We start from the raw sequence: 25194 nt of genomic DNA, 5'->3' as shown, positions 1-25194 counted from the left end.
TGTCTACCAGGACCCCCAGGTCCCTTTCCCCCATGCTGCTCTCTCATAGGTCATTCCCCAATTTATATATGGCAAGTCTCACAAAGAAAGGATTATGTGACATGTTACATTGTTTGAACCTCTCTTACATAGATGACAGTAATGTATCAGTGATGGGTTTCAGTGTGCTTCATGGCAGGAAGGCACAAAGGATCAAGGTGTGTAGAATTTGCACAACATTTAAGAAGTTCCCAAGACGGCTGCTTGTTATGTGAGACAAAACCTTTTGAAACAATTCCTTATGAGAATGTAAAATTAAACACTTGTTTCTTCTTTCTTTTTAAAACTGTCATCTTGGGTGTGATGTTTATAATAGTTTGAAATAGTCTCTTAAGAAAGCAAGATGAAGATAAAATGAAAATCTGAAAACTAACACCAGTATTAGACACAGCTTTAAAAATTACTTTTAAGAAGTGTAGTCAATTGCTGTCCCCAAGACCACCTTCCTGCTCAAAGTATCCTAGTGTTTTTACAAGCTATTGTCATCTGGTGGGAATTACAAAATTTGGTTGAAGACAGCTGCTATCAACTAAACCAGCTCTGTTATAAACTACTTAAGTCTAAAATTTTCTTACAGGTCTTTGTACTCCAGAAATACAATGTGGTCAGGTTTTGAGGGCTAAATATACTCTTTACTTGTTTATGTAGCAGAGCAGTTACCTTTCCATTGAGGAAAAAACTTTTTTTTTTTTTTTTTTTTGGCTGATAGGGATGTTCTAATAATATTTTTTCCTAATAATTTTTCTATGTCTAGTAGTTGGGATACCAGGTATGATCATTCTAAGACTATGCTAAACATGCAAAAGATGTCAGGATAGGAAAAGTGTACAGCAGTTTTTTGAAAACTACCCACATTTTTCTTGCTGTATTTGTGAATAATCCATTGAGGCAGCCGTATGCCCCTAAAATGCTAATTTAGAGTCTGATTCTGCAGACATTTACCACGTGAATAACTTGGTTTGCATGAGTAGTCCCACTGATTACTCTTGTGAGAAAGGTTACTCGAGTAGCTTAAAAAGTTTCTAGGCCAAGCCCCTACACTTTGATACTTGAATTAATAGCATTTATTTCTAAAATGTCCTTTTTGATCTTAATCGTTCTAAAGAGCTATCTGTGTAGACTTAAAAAAACCCCAAAACCAACAACCAAACAAAAAAAACCCAAACCAAAACCTAACTAATAAAAAAACCCCCAAACCTTGCAAAACTTATTTCTGCTGAAAACTAGTGTAGAGGTAAAATGTTGCTCTCACAGGCTGTAGAACTATTGCAACTTTTGAGTTCATAGCTGAGCTAAATATTTAACCCCTCCAAGCCTCCACAAAAAGCAGCCCCTCTGAGCTACATGGTGTGAGTAAGCTGAAAGACTAAGTTCTAGAAAAGAATGCTGTAAGAGTTGAACTTCAAGTTGGTACTTGAAATAGCTTTTAGACTGAAAGGTATCTATGTTGTATTTTCAAGCTTCTTACAATGTATTACCGAATGATGGAGAAAGAAATATTTCAAGAATTAAATGCTTTGTTACAGTTCCTGCATTTTTTTATATTTTTACGACACAATTCTAAAATAACAAATAGAGGAATTGTCTGTACCTGCTATTTATTGAGGCTCCCTTTCCACAAGTGCATTAAGACAAGTAATTGAAACTTAAGATGAAGAGAGCATTTACTTAGGAGTGTACTTATGAGTGTTTGTGTAGTACTGAAAATTATTAAAGTTTTGTTCTTGCTGTTGATGAACAATTTGAAACTTGGAAATGTGTCACAACACAGAAGGAAATGTATGTTTCAACTACATAGTCTCAAAGAAAAGTGTTGGTTTTGTTTTGTGTGTGTTTTTTTTTTTTTTTTTTTAAATTTTTTCCTATTTAGTAAACTGAAGTACTACTCGGGTTTCTTTCCTGGATATAAATCTCATTATATGAACCTACTATGTTTGCAACTTCTGCAGCAAGGGCTTGATTATAACCTCAATACGTAGGAGTCAGTCTTGTCAAAGATATTAAATGGGATTCAGTATAATGAGTAGGTTTATTTTATCTGTGTTAATGTGGTTATCTGTTCCGGCTCTAACCTAGGCTGATAAATGTCATAAACTGTTTAGCTGTATTAGCAAGTTTTGAAATTATAAAACCAAAACTCATTTATGAGTTACCATGATCTCTGAATATGTGGTGATTTACGGAACATCTTATCTTACAAAGATCTGCATAGCAGGATGGACTAGGAAATAAAATGTTCCATCTAGGATAAAAACAAATACAGCTTGTTTTGGGCAATACCAGACCTAGGCAATAATTTAGGGAAGTAGCAGCTCTTTTAAAATGGGCTAGATAAACTAGTACTGCTGCTTTGTCTAGTCTAGGAAAGGGCCACATTATGTTATGTGTCTGTTCTTTCTTAGGTTGCAGACTTAATGTATCACTGATGGGATAAAACATGCTTTCCAGAGATTAAAATAAGCCCACGTGCTAACTTTTTATTATGTATTGATGTGTTGCATGAGATTACAGTTTTTATTCCAATTATTTGACTAGCTCTATCCATAGAAAAATGGATAATAAAATAAATTCCAGGTAGAAAAACAGTAGCTTTAAGAAGATGAATAGCAAGTTTTTCCATGATTCTTTAAATGTGAGCTGCATAAAAAATTAATCCTAGAATAATTAGTTTTTCTTTTTGGATTTTGAAACTCTAATAGAATATAGTCCTTTCAGTTGCAGAAAAGAAGTGTTAAAAACTGCAGATTTCACTTCCACAGAGCTAGGGTGTCAAAATTCAGGAGCAGGGACTCCTGGAAAAACAAACAAACAAATTTTGTCTATTTTTGATTCAGTTTTGCAGTTTTAACTGAAGGAAAATCTGATTATTCCCACTCCCTGCCCCCCAGTTTACAGAGGTTTAGATGTGAAGTTTAAAGACTAATACGGAATTTTAGGACCCCTTGTGAAAAATGCTGTGTTAGCAGTGGAGTCACTGCTACTGTTCCAGGAATTGTTTGTATCCCTATCATAGCTAAAAGAACAGCCAATGTATCAACAATATTTCATCTTCTTGTGCTTGACTGTATGTAGTCTCAAAGCTACAGAAGCTTTTTTGGTGGTAAGACATTGAATTATATAGTATGGAAGTTGTACTAAGCTCTTAGAATGAGTTCTTAGCTCTGTAGCTAACTAGAAGTTGGTTTCCCATTTCTTTTCTCACTGTATTTGTATTCTTTTCGCACAAGTCTTTGCTTGGTGTGCAAGTTCATTACTGAACCCTGAGCATTAATTTTTCAGGTGGAGTACATTCTGAACAGTTTCTGCCTGCTGTAGTCAGGAAGGTCTAGTTTGGACTGCCTATAACCTAATGCATCTGCTTGTTTTTTACGGCTGCTTGATGTTTTGATTGTCTACCTCTTAAAGCATTGATACGTAACCACCTGTCTGGCTTCAGTCTGAACATAAGAGCATTTGAAGGGTTAATGCCTTAATGCATGTGTGATAGGTAGTGGAAGAATAATGAGTTCAGGTAGAGAATACATTTTTGAACAGCCCTGAAGGGCGTGAACAGTTATTCCTTGTTAATCGCGGATGTGAAAAATCCTTCTCTTAGCTAATCCTACATAGTTTAAGGGCAGTGCACAGCGCATTCCTGATCTTCGAACAAGGAGGAGACCATGAAGCCTGCGGTGCTAATCACTTACCAAAGGAATGTGAGACCATTTTACATGAATTGTACTGGGGCACCTATATTTATATATTAAAAAAAAAATACTACAGTAGCTATTCTGTATTAGCAGACTTTTCTCAAAGCAACTTCAAACATCTTCTCCAAAAATGTCTGTTAATCAGAAATAGACAAAGGCTGTCTTTGAAGACATTCTTTAAAAAGATGCAGTATTCTAATGGAATTTTAAAAATTGGATTATAGCTACATTTTGATTGCAGAATACTATAAAAAAGTTTGATAAAACTTTAAGTCCAAGACTGGTATTCTTCTTTTCAAAGCCTTGTAAATGTTTACTATTATTTTTAGTATATTTTATTCATCTGAGTCTTTTCTCATGGGACTCCTTTTAGAGGTCTAGAAGTCAGATTGCATTGAGAAGTCCTGTTTGCTCTTTGCAGACCTTTTTACAAATTCCAGGGCAGGAAGGCTGTTTATTTTTCCCACATCTGTTTTGTGCTCATCCTTCGTGACTTTGTTTGCTGGATGCTCTTCTTTCTTGCTTCCTCTGAAATGGGTAATTTGCACTGTTGCAAAATGTTGAAACCAAATCTGGTTCTACAGAACTGTTGTGTCAATGTTTTTGTTTCAAATAGTGTTTTGTGTTCAGAAGCTATTTTAAATTGGTGCTGTAGAGCACTGATATTAAAATTAAAGCTATACGTTTTAGTTTTACTCTGTAAAAATAATATTTTTCTGTTGCAGAGACAGTTCATTTTATTTTTTTTTTTAAAACCAGATTTGATGTTAGATGGCCACAGGTGAAAACTGAGTTGTCATTACATTTTAAGATAGCATATTTCAAAAAACATCTAAGATGCTCCCTATTTTAACTGCAGAAGCCACAGTTCTATCTGGAATTTTACAGTTAAACTCTAAAATGTGTGAGGGATTTGGCTGCATGGCTGCCACTTCAGTGACTCATTCTGTTATATTACCTCATTTACTCTGAAGAGTCTGGTTGAAACTTCATCAGAACAAATGCTTTATTTTCCTTCATAGTATGTAGTGAATTGTGCTGGCTTGTCTTTAATAGTAGTCTAGACTAATAATCAAATACACTGTGACAAAATCTCCCCTAATTTTTTTAAGACGCGTCAGTGTTTCTGACTTCAGTTTGGCAGGATGCCTGTACAGGTGCTACAGAAAAATACTTGCGTGAAGACTTACTGTGGTGACTCAATGCAAGAAAGACAGTTACAAGTCTATCTAGTCTATCTGCAGGCCCTTCTTGCCTTTCTAAACAACCCATCCAAACTCTAGCTAAATTCCATCTAATAGATCTACTTTCCCTCTCTGCTTTCTTTGCTTCTTTTTTTTTTTTTCCTTGTAGGTAATCTCAGGTGTTGTTGAAGATCATCCTTGTTTCATCTGATTCGTGATCCTATATTACTTTATGGAGGCTTTATAATTTCTGTTTTCTTCTTTGTGGTATACTTTGTAAATAAAATCCCAATGAATTAGCCACACAGGATTGTGAAGGTGTGAAGGAGCCCCTGTAGGTTGTCTGCTCCCATGCCACTGATTAACGTAAGGTTGATCAGAGCAGGTGGCTGAGGGTTGTTTCCAGTTGGGGTTTGAATGTCTCCAGTGATGGAGAATCTATAGCCTCTCTGGGCAACCTTTTCCAGTGTTTGACCACTTTTTCTGCATTTACATGTAATTTCTTGTATTTCTATTTGTGCCTGTTACCTCTTGTCCTTTCATGATGCACCACTGAGAAGAGTCTGGCTCAGCCTTCCTTCCTTGGGAAAGAACTGCATCACTTATTTATGCACATGATGTATTTATATGCATTGAGATCCCTCTGAGCCTTTTCCTCCCCAGCCTAAACAGTCCCAGCTTCCTCAGCCTCTCTTGCTGTGACAGGTGCTTCAATCTGTCTGCTTAATCATCTTCAAGGCATTTCTCTGGACTTGCTCCAGTGTGTTCATGCCTGTCTTGTAGTGAGTAGTCCAGCACTGGGCACAGCTCTCCAGATGTCTCACCAGTGCTGAGGAGAGGGGAAGGATCACCTGCCTTGACCTATTGGCAATATTTTTCCTAATAAAGCCTAGGATGCTGTTGGCCTTTGCTGCAAGGGAACATTAGCGGCTCCAGTTTAATTTCTTGCTCACCAGGACTCCAGGCCTTTCTTTGTAACGCTGACTTCCACCTTGTGGTTCTCCAGTGTGTGCTGCTATGTGAGATTTTTCCTCCCCAGGTGCAGGACTTTGCATTTCCATTTTGCTGAGCTTTGTGAGGTTCCTTTTTGACAAATTCTTCAGCCTGTCCAGGTTCCTCTGACTGGCAACACACATACCTGGTGCATCAGTCATTTCTTCCAGTTTTGTATAATTTGAGAACATGCTTAGGGTGTACTCTGTTCCATCTTTTGAGTTGTGGATGAAGATACTGAACAGTACTGGCTCCAGTATTGACCCATGGGGTACACCTCTAGTGACTGTTGTCCAGCTGAACTTTGTGCCACTGGTCACATCCCTTTGAACTTGACATTTCATACAATCTTCAGTCCACCTCACTGTCTGCTTTTGTAGCTTGTATTTCATCAGTTTGTCTATGAGGACAACTGCTATGAGAGACAGTGTCAAAAGCTTTAGTGAAGTCAAGATAAACAACATCACTGACTTCCTCTCATCTGCCAAGTCATTTATTCATTGTAGGATGCTATCAGGCTGGTCAGGCACGATTTTCCCAGTTGTAAATCTATGCTGACTATTCCCAGTCATCTTGTCCTTTCTGTGTCTAGAAATAGCTTCTGTTTTGCTTTATCACCTTTCCAGGCATTGAGGTGAGGCTGCCCAGCCTGTATTTTCCAGGCTTTTGCTTTGTTTTTCACACTTTTTTTAGTGCCATAGGCATAACTAATGAGAGTAGTGACCAGCTATTTATAGAAGTATCTTTTCTATTGAAACACTAATGAATACAGAAGCTTCCAGAAAACAACAGCCTTAGTTTCTTTCTTTTCTTCTTAGGGGAAAAATAAAAAGCCAAAACCCAACTAAAGAAAGAGCTTTTTCTAGCTCTGTTTATATTGGAAAAAACTCTTAAAAAAGCAAATTGAGTATAGACTGCTGATTCTCTGTGCAAAATGGTGTTCTGCATAATGTATGGAGAATTGACTGGGGTAGGGGACAAATATGGTAATTTTGTACTCGATGTCAGCCCTGTGTGAGAAGAAAATGGAGGATAGAAAATCTGTTAAGGTTTGAGTAGTATACACTAATACAATGTAGTACTATAGTTTGCAAAGTAACTGTCACCACTTTCTACACAAATAAAAAACTGAGTTGCATTAGTGTCTATTTCTTTTTTTCTTTTGTGTTTTTTTTTTTTTCCCTAAAACAAGTGTCTAGTTCTTATTTGATATTAAATTGAAATTAACTCTCATATCTTTCTTAGCTAGTCACTATTTATCCTGGAAAATGGAGCCCTGATTAAATGGTTCTTGTCCTGGGGAAAATTTTGACTTAGGCATCCAAATGCTGATAGATCAACCCTGAACTTCTCAGATTCCAGTTTTTATTCATGTGGTCAGTGAACTTGATATTGCTAGGTTTAGTGAGATTATGAGTAGTTTGACTAGAGACAAGAAGATCTTTACAGAAAACTCCTAATGGAAAAACTGGCACAATCTTTTGGTTAGCTCTTGGTTCTTGGGTCTTCTTCACACTTCATAATATGTTCATGCAAGTCACATTCACAGACAACAGTTGCCAGATGTGTTGAAGTTCAGTGGCTTTGGACACAGATGCACAGATGTTCTCTGCCTGTGGCAGATACAGCACGAGGTTTTTTGTAGAAAAGTAATAAGGCTTGACTTCCTTGCAGATATAAGCCTAAGCAGGCATCACTTATTCTGATATCTATTATTCTGACTTTATCTAGGATCAGGTTTTTAGGACTTGATGGTTAAACCAGTTAATGGAGATGATTTGGGTGCTGATATACCTTCCCAGTAGATGCATATCCCTGTAACCTGTTAGAACTAGTTGAGGAGCCTGGTGGGCTCAGTCATTGTGAGTAGAAAGTGCTGTTGCACAAATGGCTTGCTTACTGACATGTCATTTCGTTTACAATGTAAATTTAATGAAAAAAATATGCATGTGCTTTTAAAGTTTATGCATATTTTGTAAATGAGCTTCAGTGAAAAGGTGTTACATGATATTTTAAAATGGATGTGATAGTAATGTCCTCTGCTGAGAAACAGAAGGTGTGGATGTGTTCCTTTGAAGACCACAATTTGTTAGCTATACACTACTGTGTTTTACTGTATGCAGATAATGTATTTACTTCTCTCAGCTAACTTTGAAGGAGGAATGAAAAACAATGGCTTCTGTTATCATTAACTTTGAGTTGGAAGCTACCTGTTCTTCTTGAAGCAATGGTGGCAGAATAAAATGCATCTATGCCTTGTATTTAGGGTTTCAAGGGGCTCTCAGACTCTGTGCAGCCAAAGGGATAGGCTGTTTCTAATTAAAGAGTGCAGCTGATTTATAGTTTACTTGGAACCGATCTTAACTTCGATCTTTTCTTGAGTTATCTTTGAGGGCTTCTGTTACTTTAGAGGGCCTACAGTTAGAATTGTATCTACATGAGCTGAAGCTCCCTGGAAGATGACTTGTGGGGGACAAAATAGCAGCCTTCCAGTACCTGTGAGGTGGTTATTAAAAAGCTCAAGCCAGGCTCATCACTGTGGTGAGACAAGCAGCATAAATTGCTGGATATAAGGGCAAAACTTCTTCACCATGAAGACAGTCAAGCACTGGGAGAACTCATTTGCCCAGAGAGGCTGTGCAGTTTCATACAGCTTTTCTGGCCTTAGTTAGTTGATTTCAATGGAATCAGAAGCAACTTACAATGAAAGTTCCAACAAGTCTTGGAAACAAACACAGATCTGCTTGTGAGTTATAACAATTGCAGATTATTACATTGCAGCCAGTTTAACTAAGAAAGATTTGTTTTGTTTTGTTTTCCTCTTCCATGCATGATTGATACTGGATCACAGTTACTGTGGCATGAAAACTTGAGAGATACATCAGAATGTATTGGTGGCATGGCCATACTTCAGTGGGTTAGGATACATGCCACTGGGAGAGTAATATGCTCTCCCCACAGTTTACCTCTTATTCTGTCATCCTCTACATATCCTCTGGCTGCATGCAGAAGACAAGTAAAAGCCAGATGTGCACCCATTTATGCAAACCTAGCCTGTTCTCTAGAACCAGTAACTCAAATCAAGCCGTTTGTTTTTTGCTTGCCTTACTGTTGTGTGTTTCATAGTATAACCTATTGCTTCTCTGTACCTACTTTTTATCTGCCTATTGGTATCAAGCTTCCTTTAAATAGGAAGAAATTTGTATACTTTAGGTAGTATATGGATTTTGCTTGAGTTAGTCATGAAGAGCTCAAAAATTTACCTTTGTCTAATGTCTTTCTAAAAATGCATTCAGTAACAGAAGAAAAAGAAATTATGCATATATTAATTGCAACTGTGCCTCACTTTTGTTAAATTGAAAGAATTATATGATGTTGGACCTTCATCCATTTACTTCTGGCCACTACCAAGGGACTTTACAGTCTAAGGTATTGCAATGTTAGAATTGATTCTCCAGTATATTTTCTGTTGCTTACACCACTAACACTTCATCTCTTCTGAGCCCTCTCCCTCTGCTTGAGAAACACGATTTTTCCAGCTTGGTTGGGAAACTGAATGGTAGCAGTATGAAATATTTCATCACCGTTTCTTCAGTGCTTCACCTTGAACTTCATGCCAGTTCTAGGAGAGCAATTCAGTTGATGCAATTGAAATTTCATGTTGTCCCAGGGGAAATGCTGCCTGCTCGCTAGCTGCGGTGAGGTCTCTGCCAACACACATTGAAAGAAAATGTGGTGGAGTTTTTCTGGTTGTTTTTACTTTACAGTATCTGTAGTTCTTCAAAATCTATGATCGTGGATTCTGTGATCCATCTATCCTTACCTCAGGTTTCAGCTCCAGGGAGAAAGGTGATCATGCCTGTCTCACTCTTGTTCCATTATGTCTGTATGTTCTGGATAGGTGTTGCTATTTCAGACAAATTTAAGGATGAAGTCACCTGAAAAAGTGGAAATATTGAAGAAGCATGTATATTAGTGAACTATTTTAAAATAGGAATGTGTTTTCTGGTCGACTTGTATGGCTCTGTCTCAAAGATTAAAAACTCTTCATAGTGACTATAGGACTGGAATCTGTTATGTACTGTGACACTAGTCTGTGTATTCTAGATTTGCCCTGCATCCTTTTTCACATTAACTTATGTATGAATTCATAGCATTTTTTTAAGCAGAAGTCTTGAAAAATTAATCTCGGTGAATTCTAGTTTATAAGATCACTTTGTAGAAACAAATGCTTTAGTTTTGTGAAAGACAAAGTAAAAATGTAGGTTGAAACACTGATGCTGAACTCACTTGGTAGAAACTGTTGAGTTACGAGGGTAGTGCTATTTATTGTTAGGTTAATTTGTAAACTTGATTTATTGTCTGTAACTTAGATTTTGAAGTGGGTACAGCAGGACATGCATCAGTATGTCACTAGACATGTGAATCATGTGAACTATAGGTAATAACAGAAACAGAAACATACTGAACTACAGGTAATAACAGAAACATGCAGTATTAACTGCATGTGTAGAAAGTTTTGTACTAGCACAAGTATTTTGCCTGTGAAATATCTTTCTAAAGTGATGCTAATTGTGTCTTTGTAAGATTGTTGTTGCATTTAGTGAAAGGCAGCCTGCCTGAGAACTTTATCATCAGTTCATATTATGTCATTGTACTTTAGGGCCTTTTTATATTATATGGAACTGCTGCACAATACAGACACTGAGTCATTTCATTGCCCCTTCAGTTACAGCTCACCATTATCATCTAGTATCTCAACCTAGTACAGTCATTAGAAAGTATCAACAGAAATTTTTGTCCTGAATAGTTTCTAATTAGAGAGTAACTTCCAGAAGTCTTTACCCTACATGTTTTCCCATGTACTTTTTGATCTGTAATCATGAACTTAGAGATTTAAGTCTGAACAATCTATTTAGCAAGGAGAAGAGATGAATGAATTCTGTTTCTATTTAACCATTTTTTCAGGCTCAGTGTTGAATAACTCCATTATCACATTATTCTTTTCTCATCACAAATGTAACTGTTACTTTGGAACAACTTTCTTCCTACTTCTTTAGTTTTGTGGTCCTAGTCTACACTTTTATATATAAATTTACTTAAGGAACTGTCTATTTTTAAAAGACCTTATTTTGAAAATGCGATAGAACCACAAAGACTAAAATGTATCACTTTCTTGCTTTTATGTAGGTAAAGTTTTCTTTTAAAGGAATGTTCAAAGCAGAAGTCTTCCACTAGTGATTACACTTGTTATAGCTCTTTCTCGTATATTGAAAGCTTTCTTTCTACTGATTTGGAAATATGACTTACAAGATCACAATTCAGATTTTTGTTGTTGTTGTTGCTGGATTAAGCATTTTTTCTGTGTTTCTTATTGAGCTTCATCTTTACTCATCTAATTTATCCCAGTACTGTAGTCCTTAATTTTCTTTCACTCTGATTTCTTTTTTAATCTTCTAAATGTATGTTTTCAGTTTCTTTTGCTTAAAGAAATTAGAATTTCTTCTGCTTGACTAACAAAAAGGAACCTGACAAAACTGGAGAATTATGTATATCTAGGTCTCAAAAAGCTGACTTCTTGCTTGTGGTTTGAAATGTGGGATAAAACCCGTGGGTACAAAAGACTATTTCAGATTGTTTTACTCTTATCAGTAGTCACATTGAACTTTAAGGGAGCAATAACTAGGTGAACTAAACCATGGAGCTATGTAAAACTTGATCTTAAGTGGGTGTGTGCATGAGAATTTATGGGAAAACGTTTAAATTGGAAAGACCTTTAGATGGAACAGCGTTTACGAAAAATGAACCCTAAGAGGCTAAACAGGCTTAACTGTTCAAAATCAGTCTTGAGACTATCAAACAAGAAATTCAGAAGGTTTTTGGAATTCTGAAACTTAATTTTGCAAACCTGCTGTCCAGTATCTTTTTTTTTTACTTTGTGGAGTGTCTTGGTAGCAGTTTATTAACCTATGTAATGTAACCACTTTAAGAATAAAATAAATATTAGATAAAACTGGTGTTCAGGAATCCCTTGAATTACTGTATTGAGAAGGTACTGCAAACTGAGACTTGTGATGGGGATGATGAAACAGAATGTGGTTTTTTTGGTTTTTTTTCAGTATGTTGTTTTGCTTGAATGACAGGTGTTGTGTGGTGCTTTACTTAAAAGCAATCAAAAACCTGCTTTGAGCTTGAATTCTGGACTGATGTAGCTGTGTTCTCCAGGACTGTCACTTATACACATTAGAAAGAACAATCTGCACTGTATATTTTAAAAGAGGTTATGAAGATGGAATATATTTGTCTTTGGTAGTGGTTGTTCCATTTCCTATGGCTGTAATACAATGGGCTTTGAACTTGTCACCTCACACTAAGCAGTCTTGACCCTAGTCAGCATGTTCAATGAGAAGCTTCATAGACAAAGGGCTACCTTCAAGATTCCCGTTGTTTTTCTTTTGTACTGTCTTATGTGTAAGTGTTTTATTTTATTTTTTTTTAATTTAGCTTCCTTTTCGTGTATCTTTACACTTGTAGAAAAAAAAAAATATATGTATGCACAAAATCCCCTGTAATGGCAATTATAAGATGGGACTTGTTGATTTTTCTGATTTTTATTTGATCAGGGTTTCTGTAACAGATTCCTTTGCTTTTTTATTTAAACAGGTTAAATGGATCTCTAGATACATTATCTCATTACTTAACTAATTTGCAGTTGATACATGTTCCCTTGAACCTTTTCATGGTCACAAAATGTCTGTCTGCTTCATTAGAGCAATACAGAGTTGGTGGGCAATCAAAGTTACGGTGCTGACTTTTTATTTTTAGTTTTCTGGTTGTTTATGCAGGATAGAGTCCTGACTTAGTGATTGATTCATGCTACAGAGATTCAAAATCTTTCATAAAATAGGTAATATGGTCTGTTGGGGAAACCAGAAAATGTAATTAGTCCATGGTAAATTAACTGTTGGACCATGTCTCCGCTAATGGACCAGCATTGCATAGCCTTTCTGGTCTTTAAAATTGGCTTGTTTCAGCACTGGGATGCCTGCTTGAAGTGGTTACATCGCATTGCTGTAGCACTTGTAATTTAACACAACTTTTTCTTTTTCTTTCCAAAGGCGCCTAAACAGAAATAACCTCCAGTTGCTTTCTGAACTGCTCTTTTTGGGGACCCCGAAGTTATACAGGCTGTAAGTACACACAGCCCAATATCTGTTATTCTGAAACATTTGAAATTGGTCTGTTTTTCTGTCCTGTGTTAGACTTTTCTGTCTTTTCCCTCAAACAGGGCTAAAATGCATCTAGGAAAATGGATGTTTTGTTTAAGCTGAGTACTTTCTTTGACTGCTTTTAAGATTTTTTTTTTCTTTTTTAATCAAGGTTAGATACTGATAGTTATATGAGACAAATTATTGTTTCATCCATTCCTGCTTCTGTAATGAAATTTTGCTGAAAGAATACTTCGGCTTTCCTTTTCTCCTGTTTGTTTCCGGTTTCTATGCTAAAAGAAATAAAAAATGCCCATAGAGATTCTGTCCCAGAGATACAGCAATGTATAAGCTCTTTGTTTTTGTGATGTTCTATTGTTTGGGCTGTACACACTTGACCAGAAAAATCATAGCGTTGGCAAATAGTAAGTCTGGGGAGAAGTCTGTCCTGCATCCCCTCACAAAGAAAACAAAGATAGTAACTTAAGCTGTGGGAAGAAAAAACTATGAAATATTTTACCTTAAATAAAAACTGTATCACATTGGGTAATGATTTTCTGTTTTGATTATGTTCTTTGGTTTGATAACATTTTAATCTCGGTAATACTTTCAAATTGATGTTTTGACCCATTGGCCCTTTTAAGAAGCCGTTTATTTCTGTTGCAGTAAAAACATGAAATGAAGTTTAGATACTGATTTCTGTATTTATCTACATGATCAGTCATTGTAACAAAATAAATTTGAAGATACCTTTGAGTTAGAGTATGTGGTATGGAAAGGATACAATGTGACATACTTAAGTAGGCTTTGAAGAGGTGGTACAAATTCAGTCCTGTTTTAATTAGATTAGTTTGACACATTTCCTTAGACTTCAGGTGAGATTTCTGTTGTTGAAATTGCTCATTTTGAGTTTCACCCTGTGTGTGCTTGGGGACAAAAAAAAGAGTGAAAGTAAAGGAAAGTGTGGTTCCTTGGGTTTGTTTCCACTTTAGTTTATGGAAATATTCTTGAGAATAAATGTTGTAATGAAGCTTTTATGCTTATGAGTAGATTTCTCTTTTAATATCGTGAAATAGTAGTTCTTTTTTACCCCTTGTAATAATATGAAATGGTAAACTGAAAATGACGCTATTATTGGTGTAAACATTTAGTTCTGTGTATTTTTGTTTCTTTCCTTTGCTTTGAATGTATGCTTTGTTTCCAGAACTTCCCTGTAGATGCAATGAGTTGTTAAATTACTAGGCCAGAAAGCTCCTGAAGGCTTTTGTTCTGACAAACAAAAATATTTGACTGTGCTACATAATATATTCATATGTGGTTTTATGTATTAACAGTTGAGTCTCTTTTATAATTTCCATCAGCTGTGATAAAGATATTACTTCCATCAGGAAGAAAAATAAAAGGGGTTTATGATCGTTTTATTATTCCACCTCTCGTGTAATGGTTGATATCTAAATTCATATAAAATAGAAATGAGCTGTAATTTGCAGGCAAAAGATGGATCCGCACTTCAGGCAAAATCATACCTGAATATATTTAATTCAGGATTGTATATTGGGTAGATGCTAGTCCTAAATCTATAATGTCCTTTGACATAAAGCACACAACTGCTCATAGCGTATATGGTGGAAAGTAGGAGATCACTGGCTTCACAGTATTAAATTTCCTCTGCCTAAGGGTTATTGTTGATCAGACCATGAAAGTAAATGTCTGGTTATAATGTATTCAGGTTTAAAAGAAAATATGAATGATAATGAAAATCTACAGTCGCTTAGCACTAAATTTGTAATTAGAAAAATGTCAGGGCAACGAAGAGATTGATGCTAATTAAATGTTCTTGGTCAGTTTTCAGATTACATTTAGCTTTATCACTGTAAAGAATATAAAATGATTTGGATTTTTTTTTTTTTTTTACATGTATCATTGTATATGCTTACATGTATTTACATCCAAATAAATGTATTTCTAAGGAGAATTAAAGTTCTCTAAACATGATAAATAAAAAGTATACTGTGCTTTGGTTTTAGTATTTATTTTTGGCATTTAACAGCTAATCAAACAGTGTGTGTACTGTGAGTTTTCAACATACCGTTGAGCTTCTGTGAATAATAATTACCATTTGACCCTTGGCTGTAAATGAGATGCCAGGTGAAGAAGCACATATGCTTGTTGTGTAGCCTAAATGCAATATAAAAGAAAGAGGGTACACTGTATATGAATTATGATTAGACACAGTTGGTTGCCGCCAGCGGCCAGCTATGCTTTCCCTTTGCTGTCTGCTCCAATTTCTCTTTGGACGGGTTGAGAGAGCACTGCGTGTTCAGGTCAAGATGTTTGCCTAGAAATAGTAGTACAGTTGCAGCTGTGTTTGCTGGAGCAGGAGACTAGTTTAAATAGCATTACCATTTATCCAGTCCATTAACAGAACTCTGTAAAATAATACGAACTCTGCATAAACTACAGGACAGTGTAATAAAATTACAAGCACTTGTTGACAGATGAGAAGTGTAAGTAAAGGAAAGCAATAAGTTGAGAGTTTAAAAGAGACAGTGCATTATTTTCTGTGTCTAAAGACACTCGATTTTCAACAGTAATTAAATGAATTATTTTTCAGGTTATGTTCCTTCCGATTTAGCAGCCTTCCAAGAAATCTGCTGGAACTAGTTAAAATGGATAATTTTAGTCAAAGCAGAAACTGATTTTCCCATTAAGAGTTATCTGCAAAGGTGTTTTGACATAAATATTTCAATAAGAAATACTTAATGCTAAAAATAGTATGTGTATTGCTTTAGGGTATATTAATCTTACCTTTCAAGGTGTCTTTCAAAGCAAAATGTACATGAACCTCTGTTTTGATCCAATACTGTTAAAATGAAGGTGCTCTTGTAAATCCCCTGGAGCAATACGAGCACTTGTTCAACAAGTATTTTTCCTGTAAGAAGGGGATGCATTGTTTTCAGTGACCCCAATGCCCGCTCACACGAACTTGTCTAGCACCAGTGATGGTACCTTGGTACGGAGAACTCCTGCAGCCTAGAGGGTGCTTCTCTGAGGCAAATAGATTTTGACTGCTTACTTTGGCTGCTTAGATCACAGTTCATTGATTGCCGTTTGCTGCAGGATACCAAGTGCTGGATCCAAAGCTGCTTGAAAATTCAGCTTTAAAGGATACCTTTATTAATCAGTGGTGTGTAAAAGTTATTGAATTCCATGCCCAAAGCTTGTCCCTTTTGATTCACATTTCTTGCACATGGAATGGGGTTAATTTCCTTACTGACCAATATTTGCTGTATATGTTAGGCAACGTTAGCTTTGAAAAAAGTCTTTCTAATGGATGAGGTCTGATATTAGGTGTGTTTTCCTTCTAATACAAATCCTTGAGAAGATACATGTTGTGAATAAGTTGTTTCTCCTTTAAAGGAAAAAAATCTTAATGTAGTCTGCTTAATAAACACTCAGGTTTTCAGATGTCTGTTAGTCACTTCAAAAAAAAAATTCCTAACAGCTATTAATTAAAGGAAAAAAAATCCTAAACATCAGAAAAAAAATCTTAGGGCAGAATAGCAGCAGCAGCAACAACAACAACAAAACATGCTGCATGGGGGGCCTTTGCAAAAATTCCTCCTGAATTAATTTCTGCCAGCTATGATTAAAGTGTGTGGTACTAGATGTGTCAGACACCATAGTTCTCTGCTTCATTTTACTCTTGGCCTCTTTGGCCCCTGCCACAATAAATCCCACAATGGTTAGGCAGGAATTGCAGGTTACAGTTGCCAGGGTTACCGTTGTCCAGTCGGACCGACATCATTCCTCATCCCGAGCGCCGCTGCCCACTCTCAGTGTGGGGAAGGCTGCGGGCGGCTGACGCAAAGAGGAGGAAAGTTCTCCAGGCAGCTCTCGGATCTGGTTTTCCTGCTGCTGCAGGAGAGCCTGAGACTTGCATCATCTGCTGAGCATTGTTTTGTTTTTGCCTTTGCCATGAGAAAAAAAATATACATCAGATAGGATTGAAAAGATGATGAAAATGTGGTATATGTAAGATGCTAAAACAGCAACTTTAAAAATATTTTTAAAGCGCTCTTCTCCTTATTGTCAAGGTAGCTGTATTTGAGGCTTAATTTATGGTTTTGTCATATCCCTTTTAACAGTTAGCATGGCAAGTAAGACTGTAGTAGTAATTTTGTAGATAAGATATTTATCTTCAGTCTGAATCTGTTTTAACAACTCTGGAGAAATTGCTTGTTAGAAAAATGCTCATTATCCCAAAGCCTCTGAAATCTTATTCCAACTGCTAACAGGTGGCTGTGGATGTTACAAATCCACTGAGGAGCAAGAATGAGTTTCCCCTTTTCAAAAAGCAATATTGGTGAACCTCTCTCCTTGTGCAAGTAGATCAGTTGTTGGATACGAGTAATAGGTGGATTGTCACTGTTGTGTGTGCTGCAATAACACTACAGTGTGCTCCGTTTACTCCATCTTGTTGCAGGATTTTGCTGGATATGCAGCAATTAAAGATTTGAAACATGAATTGTGAAGCCACCTGTTGCTAGATCCTTATTGGAAAAGTGTTGGATTTTTTGGGTCATTTGTTTCAGTTTTTATTAATTGCTTTGAGGTATTCTAGTAGCCTCCATACAAGGAAACTTGATTATTTTTTTTTTATATGATCAATTTGAGTCTCATCCTTTTAGAGGTAAATAGGAACCAATAAGTCTTCCATACGTTGTGTTGATCCTGCCAGCATTATGATTTTTTCTGTTTTTCTACCACAATGGTTTAGTTCAAAAACAATGTTTAAATTATTTTATCAAACAAATAATAGGTTCATGAACAGGAAAATTGGTAAGAACATACCAATTCTAATACTAGGTTTTATTACCAGGATTATTTTATTAGCATCACTTTTGAACAGTGACTATAGTTCTTAGAAAATATGTATATTTCAAAATTATTACTGCTAATAAAGAGCAACTGCATATAGTCTATATATAAAATGAGTATACAGTTTTAGCTTTGTGGTATTGTAAGGCAGTAACTAAAAAGAAATCCTTTATTTAATACATGATTAATAGCTACTTTCTTGCAGTATGGAAGCACCATTATCACAGCTTTGCTATGCTGGTGCATTGTTTCTAGTAGAAGGTATTACTGTCTCAGTCTAGGATGCTTATGGAGTGAATCTGGTCCCCTGTGTTGCAAGTGCATTATTGCTGTAATTATAATCTATAGACAAACATAGGACTATCCAAAAATAGGTATTATACCTGAAACAAAGTGACAGTGGTATCGTTGTTTTGCTCATTACGTTGTAAAGTATAACTAAGTTCTCAATTTTCAGATTTTATAGCAGAGAATGAGAACTGAAGGTAGAATCAAGTGATGGCAGGACAAGAAATGATGCACATGCAAGCCAAGTTGCATAAAGTACTCAAGCTCCTAACTGGTTTTTCACTCTAGATTAAAAATAAGCAAGTTACAGACAATCAGTCTTCATGTATTTCAAAAGTTTATATCCTAGATCTTCATACAATAAATAAATGCCAGAGACAAGGTATTACAAACCTAGCATTGAGGCAAAATGTTTTTAATTACTTTAGATTTTTCTTACAAGTAATGAACCTAAACCAAATTTTTTTATCCCTATATATATGTATATATATATATATATGTATATATATGTATATATGGTTAGAGATAGCAAGATGACTTTTTAAACATTTTGGAAGTGCCACAAAGTCTTGTACAATTCATCAGGTGATTTATTTTTTTGAGCCCAGAAACAAGAATTATATAAATGCATTTGGTGTACAGCTTGTAGTAGTTATATCCTAGCAACAGCAAACATTCAGCCTTAGATTTAGCTGAGTGAAAGTGGTAGTGGAACCAGAATGAACTTTTAAAATGTAGTCAGAAAAAAAAAGTAAAATGTATTATCACTGTGTGCAATTTTTGGACTTCAAACTTCACTACATTGCTTTTCCTGCTCTTTGTTTTGGTATCTCGGTCTGTAGACTTTTCCTGAGCTATGCTTTCTTTTGTATTTTTACAGCACCTGCCATGGTGCTGTGCATGAATAAAAATGGTGTACCAAATATACAGAAATCAGACTAAACATTATTACATGAAGCAATAGTATGGGATTTTAAAAGTTGGAAACAAACTTTCATCTTGTGAAATGACTCTCTCAAGATGGATGTTTGTATTTTTAATTTTGAGGCAATTGGGAGGTGTCTTTAAAATGCAGTTATATTTGCCTTTATTTCTTTCATTATAAAACCAATTTAATGTATTTTTTACAAGCAATATTTCCTTTGCTATGAGATAAAATGGCAAATTGGATGGACTTCTGGGGCTGTAAGCTAAGTCTGCTACTGGGCAGGTCACTAAATCTTGACGTAATCTGCATTGCTGAGTGATAAGTTGACTAATTTCAGCAAAAGGCTTCTCTAGGGATACTTATAACTATTGATTTTTCATTAGAACAAACACTCCAAAACTGTTTATAGGTGCTTTTAACTAATTTGAAAATCATGTTAAACACCAAGCAAACAAAAATATGACTTAAGATGATTATTCTGGACCAGCATAAATATCCGTGGCATTCAAAATCTTATATGCTGTTAGGTGTTAATATTTAAATATGTCTAATGTGAAAACATGAATCATTAATCATTAACTTACTGAAGCTATAGTACTTTTAAAGTGATCTGGTGGTCTTTAGAGTAAATGGGAGACCTACTTTAGCTATTAGGGTTTTGTTATCTTGACCTGTTTGTCCCCAAGCATAAATAATTATCTTCTGTATTTTTGTTGACATGATAGCAGTCAAAGAGAACTGAGATAATTGCTTTTTAATATGAAAATGCAAGTAACTGGTTTTAGGTCACCTGTAACCTTTTTCTTCTCCAGTCTGAATCAGTCCCTGGGTTGTTCCTGGAGGGTTAACCTTGAAAGCTTCGGAAAATTGTGATATAGGAAACCTTTTAGGCAGGAGTTAAGTAGGAAACTGAATCTTAGTGAAGGAAGTAATGAAAAGTAAAAAGGCATGTCGGAGGAAATGCCGTTATTATGTGGTGCAGAAACTTGGTGTGAAATGTTATAAAGAGGACATCTGTAAGTCTCGGCTTGCAAAGAGTGGACATTTAAGTGCAGCCGTGTCATCTTGATTAAAAAAAAGAACAGAAAAGAGGAATAAAACGGGCCAAGGGAAAATGTAGAAGTGTAGAGGCTTGTCCTTATGATGGTAGGTTTCTTCTGCAAGTGGAAGATTAAAGCCTAAAGTAACTGAATAGCTGAGAAAAGTCCAAAGAAAGGTTGATTGCTTCCCCTCCAACAGTTCCAATTGATTGAAAAAAGCCTAATTTAAAGTTCTGTTTGTTCTGTGTCTTAAACCATCAGAATTTTCTTTTAGAACTGGGGGAATGCTCTGGAAGAGAAAGAATCCAAGGATAAAAAGTCATTGCAGGCCAACAATTGTTCCTAATCCTCACAAAATGCTGGAGAAATTAAATTTATTCTTTATTGCTCAAAGTGTTACCTAGGTCACTGGGCGATGGGAAAATTGAACTGGAAGTCGAGTAGGCACAATCTTTGTTTTGTGTCTAGATGCTTAACCTTAGACACGACAAGGCATCTTGGTGTGTTGTGGGAACTTGGTTCAGAGTATTAACACCAGGACGTTTATTACCCTGGATTTATAATAGGCTGTGCTGTCAGGAGATGAAAATGTTGTGTTTACATTTCAGTGTTAAATGATCATTTAATTAACACCTAAGGAAAGAAAAAAAAAAAAAAAAGAAAAACTTGTGAAATTCTTAGCAGCTTTTGTTGTTGGTTTCCTTGGAGGTTTTAATATCCAAGTTGCGCTGCAGTTGCTTCTATAAGTACAGCTAGAAGAGACATTTATGAATGTAGTCAAGAAGGACAGACAGTTTAACCCCTGTTGACCCTTCATCCTGAATGTTGATTTATATAGCATTTTAAATGCATTGAATTTGTTTTAAAGCCTCTCTAAAGTTACTCACGCAGCATTCGAACAACACATGTATTTTTCATTTTAAAAAAATTCACGAAGTGTACCTTCTTATGAAGACCATAGATTTTTTCCTAGAAAATGACTAATATGTACAGAATATATCAAGAAATATTTTACACTAATAAAAATAAATACTCTTGTTTTGCTAGATTTGTCTGGTTCTCGATAAGAATATGTGAGCTTTTATAAGGAAAAAAAGGTTTGAAACAGACAACATATCATGCACTGGTTGTAGTTGCCACTGTCTGAATTCTTCAAAAGGACTAGGAAATTGGCAAGTGAAACAACATTACTACAAAAATGCATATCCACTTCAGCCAGCACAGATCTTCTTTCATATGTTCCATTGTATCAAAGAAACTCAAGGCTATCTAAAAGCTTTAATTTGCTCTTGGTCCTTAATAATGCTTTTTGTTGTAATGTTGAGCTACAAATGCTTTTTGCAATAATGTTGCCCTACAAAGCATGTTTGAATAGTTTTTTGCATTGTAGAGCTAAAGCTAGATGAAATGCTCTTTGTTAAAGAGCAGCCGGTCTTCAACTGATGTGTTTTTATAAACATGCAGTAGTAACAACTGAAATTACATTAGGTTTAGAGAGAGAGGCTTTTTGGAGGGTTTTGTATTTTTTTTAGTGGTGTGTTTATAATCAGTCTCTGCTCAGGGGATAAAACTCCACACTTTAAAGCGTGGTTATAGATTAATAATAATAAAAAAAATCCGCATAGCTTAACTCTGTTATTGATGACCCACAAATTTTTTTGTATACTTTTTGTTTTTACTGATGATCATATCCTTTACACCTGTCAATAACGGGGCTGGAAAACTTAGGAATCTGCTGATACTGTAAATGTTCCTTTTCTCCACACAAATGACATAAAACATCCAAGACTTGATGAAAAATTACAGCTGCAGTCTGAGTTCTATCTGCCAGTGGGATCTCAATGTTTTTCAAACTTCTCTGAATATATTTATTAAGTTGAAATTTAATATTCAGATAGAGACTTGTCGGGGTACTTGCATTTGCTTTTGTCTGAAATATTTGACCACTTAAAATTAAAGCAGTGTATGGCCATTTGAGTATGTTTTCCAGTGTTTTTAATTAAAAAATATTTCTGCAATATCAATTTCTTGACTTGACATGTCAGATGGAGTACTTAGGATATGCTTTTGATAGAGAATAGAGGCTTATACCGTACCATGCTTAGATTATTCCATTCACTTTGCAGTCCTGGTAGAGGCTTTAGTAGAGTGATTAAGACATGTAGTGTGCGCAGGAAGACATAGGCTAAACTTGCCCTGCAACACACTCATAGACTTCAGCTGAAACTACACTGAACTGTGTGGGACTGAGTCCTGGTGGGCAGGTCACGTTGATTAATTAAATACTGATTAAAGGGACTCTCATTATGGTAAGGAAAAGTGCCAGTATACAAAGTGCAGTATTTAGTCTCAAAAAGGAGAGCTGAAGCAAGGGTTGCAGCGATGAACAACCCAGACTGTTGTCCTGATCCTTGTAGCTGTTGTGAGGATACCGGGGCTGGTGGTTTTATTTGGGAAAGGCTGCTGATGAATGCTGAACAGGGTTTATTCTCTCCCTCAGACACTTGAGGGGCCTGCTCTGCTAAGGGCTGTTCAGACCCACCTTGTGGGGAATAAAGCTGGGACTTGCTGAAATCTTTTCATCTTTACAGCCAAGCCCAGGTGCAGGCTCTCCCTGGCTCCAGGTTTTTTAAAGGACCATGCTCTGAAGGCTTCTTTCCATGGCCCTTAGTCTTTAGCTGGAAGGAAAAAGGGGCTGAAATGGGAGGGTAAATCTTTTGGCTAAGTACTCCTTGAGGATTTGCAGGGTAATACATACAAGAGACAAAATCCTTGCCTCTTTCTTTTCATTTCCCCTTCTGTCCAGACAGTTCAATGACATTTTTATTTTTTCTGTGAATATGTAATCCATACAGTTTTAAGGAAGGGCTTCTCGTGCGTTGTAAGTTAGTGAGTATGAGGAGAGGTTTGATGGCAGCTGTTCAGTGCTTTTAGTAATTTAGTACAGTGGAGACAGAAGAAACATCAACTCTTCTTTCCACTTCTGTGTATTATTGTAGAAATGGTGAATAGCTGGAAGGGCTTTAGATAGTTGATTGACCTCAAAACTGAAAAGGTTGCATCTCAAGTTTGAGAAGGCCCACAGGGAAAGGTTGCAAAGATAGGATAACAGCTAATGTAATGAAGAAGTATTTGTAGTAGCTGCTTCTCCGAGTATGAAGATATGAAAGGCTAAATGGAGAGGAAAGGCTGTAAATGTGCATCTTAATGTGGGAGAAAAAAAATCTGGAAAGCTTAGCAGAACTAAGTTATTTACGTTAACTACAAAATGGCACACTCAAACACACACTCGTGTATGTCGCAGGAAACCAGTGATCATTTCTGTGAGTGGAGAAAATTCCTGTCTGATCCTTACTATATATACATTACTGTTAAATCTAGTCCATGATTAATTGATTTTGTCATATTCTGATGTATTATGAATTGTGCATTCTTTTAAAAGGCAAGAGACTGACTTCCTTATTTTAATCATGTGTCTATAAATTCAATAGAGCTAATACTTTTGTGTAACTATCCTATGCTCTATTTTAATATAGCTGCGGTATTCCCCTCATCATTTATGCCCCTACAACACAAGAATAAAATAAATACCACTCTAAAAAAATGCTCATTTTTTAGATCAGAATGATTTTTAAAAGTGAAAAGCCAGAACTCTTACAAATTGGAGAGCCTACCAAATCTATGTAGGAGTGCTTGGCTTTTTCATCTCCAGTACAGCTTGTGCCATGTACTGCTAAAGTTTTAGGTAAGGCACTGGTTGAAGTATTTGTTATTGGGTCCATCACTTTGTAGCCTGTTGACTACTGATCTAGACTCTAAACAGCACACCAGTAAATTTTGTTGGAGAAAATAATACCAAGGTATTTAAAAAAAAAAAAAAAAGGTGCCAGACTTGTTTGTCCTGTGGATATGGGCTGGAGAATGTGGGAAATGCAAAACATGGAAAAATTAAGATTGTGATCACTGGGGAAAAGACTGTTGTAAGAGACTTGATGATAACAATAGCCATAAAGTACAGTGCAGCATGGAACAATAAGATCATGCAATTTTGTGTTTATGCATCAAATACACTGCAGAAAATGGAAAAGAAAGTATTTTTAACTACCACTATGTAGTTTTGCAAAACCAATGGCAAGGTTCGTTGCTTTTCTAGCTAATGTGGGATGTTCACTTCAAATGCATTTTTTCAATTTTGTTGCAACATTAAAAACATTTCACAGGGATTTTGGCTAAACTGAGTTTTTGTCTGTTCTTGTAATCAGGTTGCAAAACCTATTGTGTGGTGTGTGTGTGGTTTGTTGTTGTTTTGTGTGGTTTTTTTATTATTATTTTATTATTTTCTTTTTTTTTTTTTCTTTTTCCTCAGAACTGAACTGGATTCAAGTCATGGGGAAGGCTTTAAAATAACTGTGCTGTTAGCTTAGTTATGTCAGACTGGTATAGTGGAAGAATGGCAGTATTGTGTGTGTGCATATATGACAGGAACAAAGTGCAAAACTGGGAGAAATGTAATTGAATTAGGAGGTTGAATGGTCAAGAAAAGATTTCTGCAGCAAGTTGCAAGTCTTTGAGATGGGTGACCTAAGAATGATCATTTGGCATATATTCAGTACTCTAGTTAAAATACTAGTAATACTTCCAGATATGAGTTCTTATTAAAGAAATGGAACTTGACAGTCTGCAGGAATTATAAATTCACAAGACTTAACATTTAGGAATAACAATGGATGTTGGATTTTCACTGTAGTAGCAGAAAATCAAAGCTTTTTCTTCCATTTTATTCACTGCTGTTGTCCTAACCACTGTGCTACAAGCTGTCTTTGCAGTGATTTTATCCACAAAGGTGCCAAGTGGGGAGAACAGCCTAATTCTGTTTTGCAGTATGACAGCTTGCCCTATTGTGTTTCATGTGATGTATTTGACTAGGATGGTGAAATGGAGTCG

At 35.9% G+C, this 25194-nt stretch overlaps 1 protein-coding gene across 2 annotated transcripts in view; it reads left to right on the top strand.

Moving 5' to 3' along the window:
- SLIT2 (slit guidance ligand 2) overlaps positions 1-25194 on the top strand; it is a gene marked incomplete at both ends in the record, with an annotated part of 263549 nt that overhangs the window by 7975 nt on the left and 230380 nt on the right. For both annotated transcript variants that reach the window (XM_080343319.1, XM_080343318.1), the window contains one exon: positions 13024-13095. In XM_080343319.1, the coding sequence (XP_080199445.1) occupies positions 13024-13095 (72 nt within the window). The remainder of the gene's footprint in view (positions 1-13023; positions 13096-25194) is intronic.

This window comes from Nesoenas mayeri (genome assembly GCF_963082525.1).
Source record: "Nesoenas mayeri genome assembly, chromosome: 4".
Taxonomy (NCBI): Eukaryota; Metazoa; Chordata; class Aves; order Columbiformes; family Columbidae; genus Nesoenas; species Nesoenas mayeri.
This window is presented reverse-complemented; position numbering and strand designations above follow the sequence as displayed.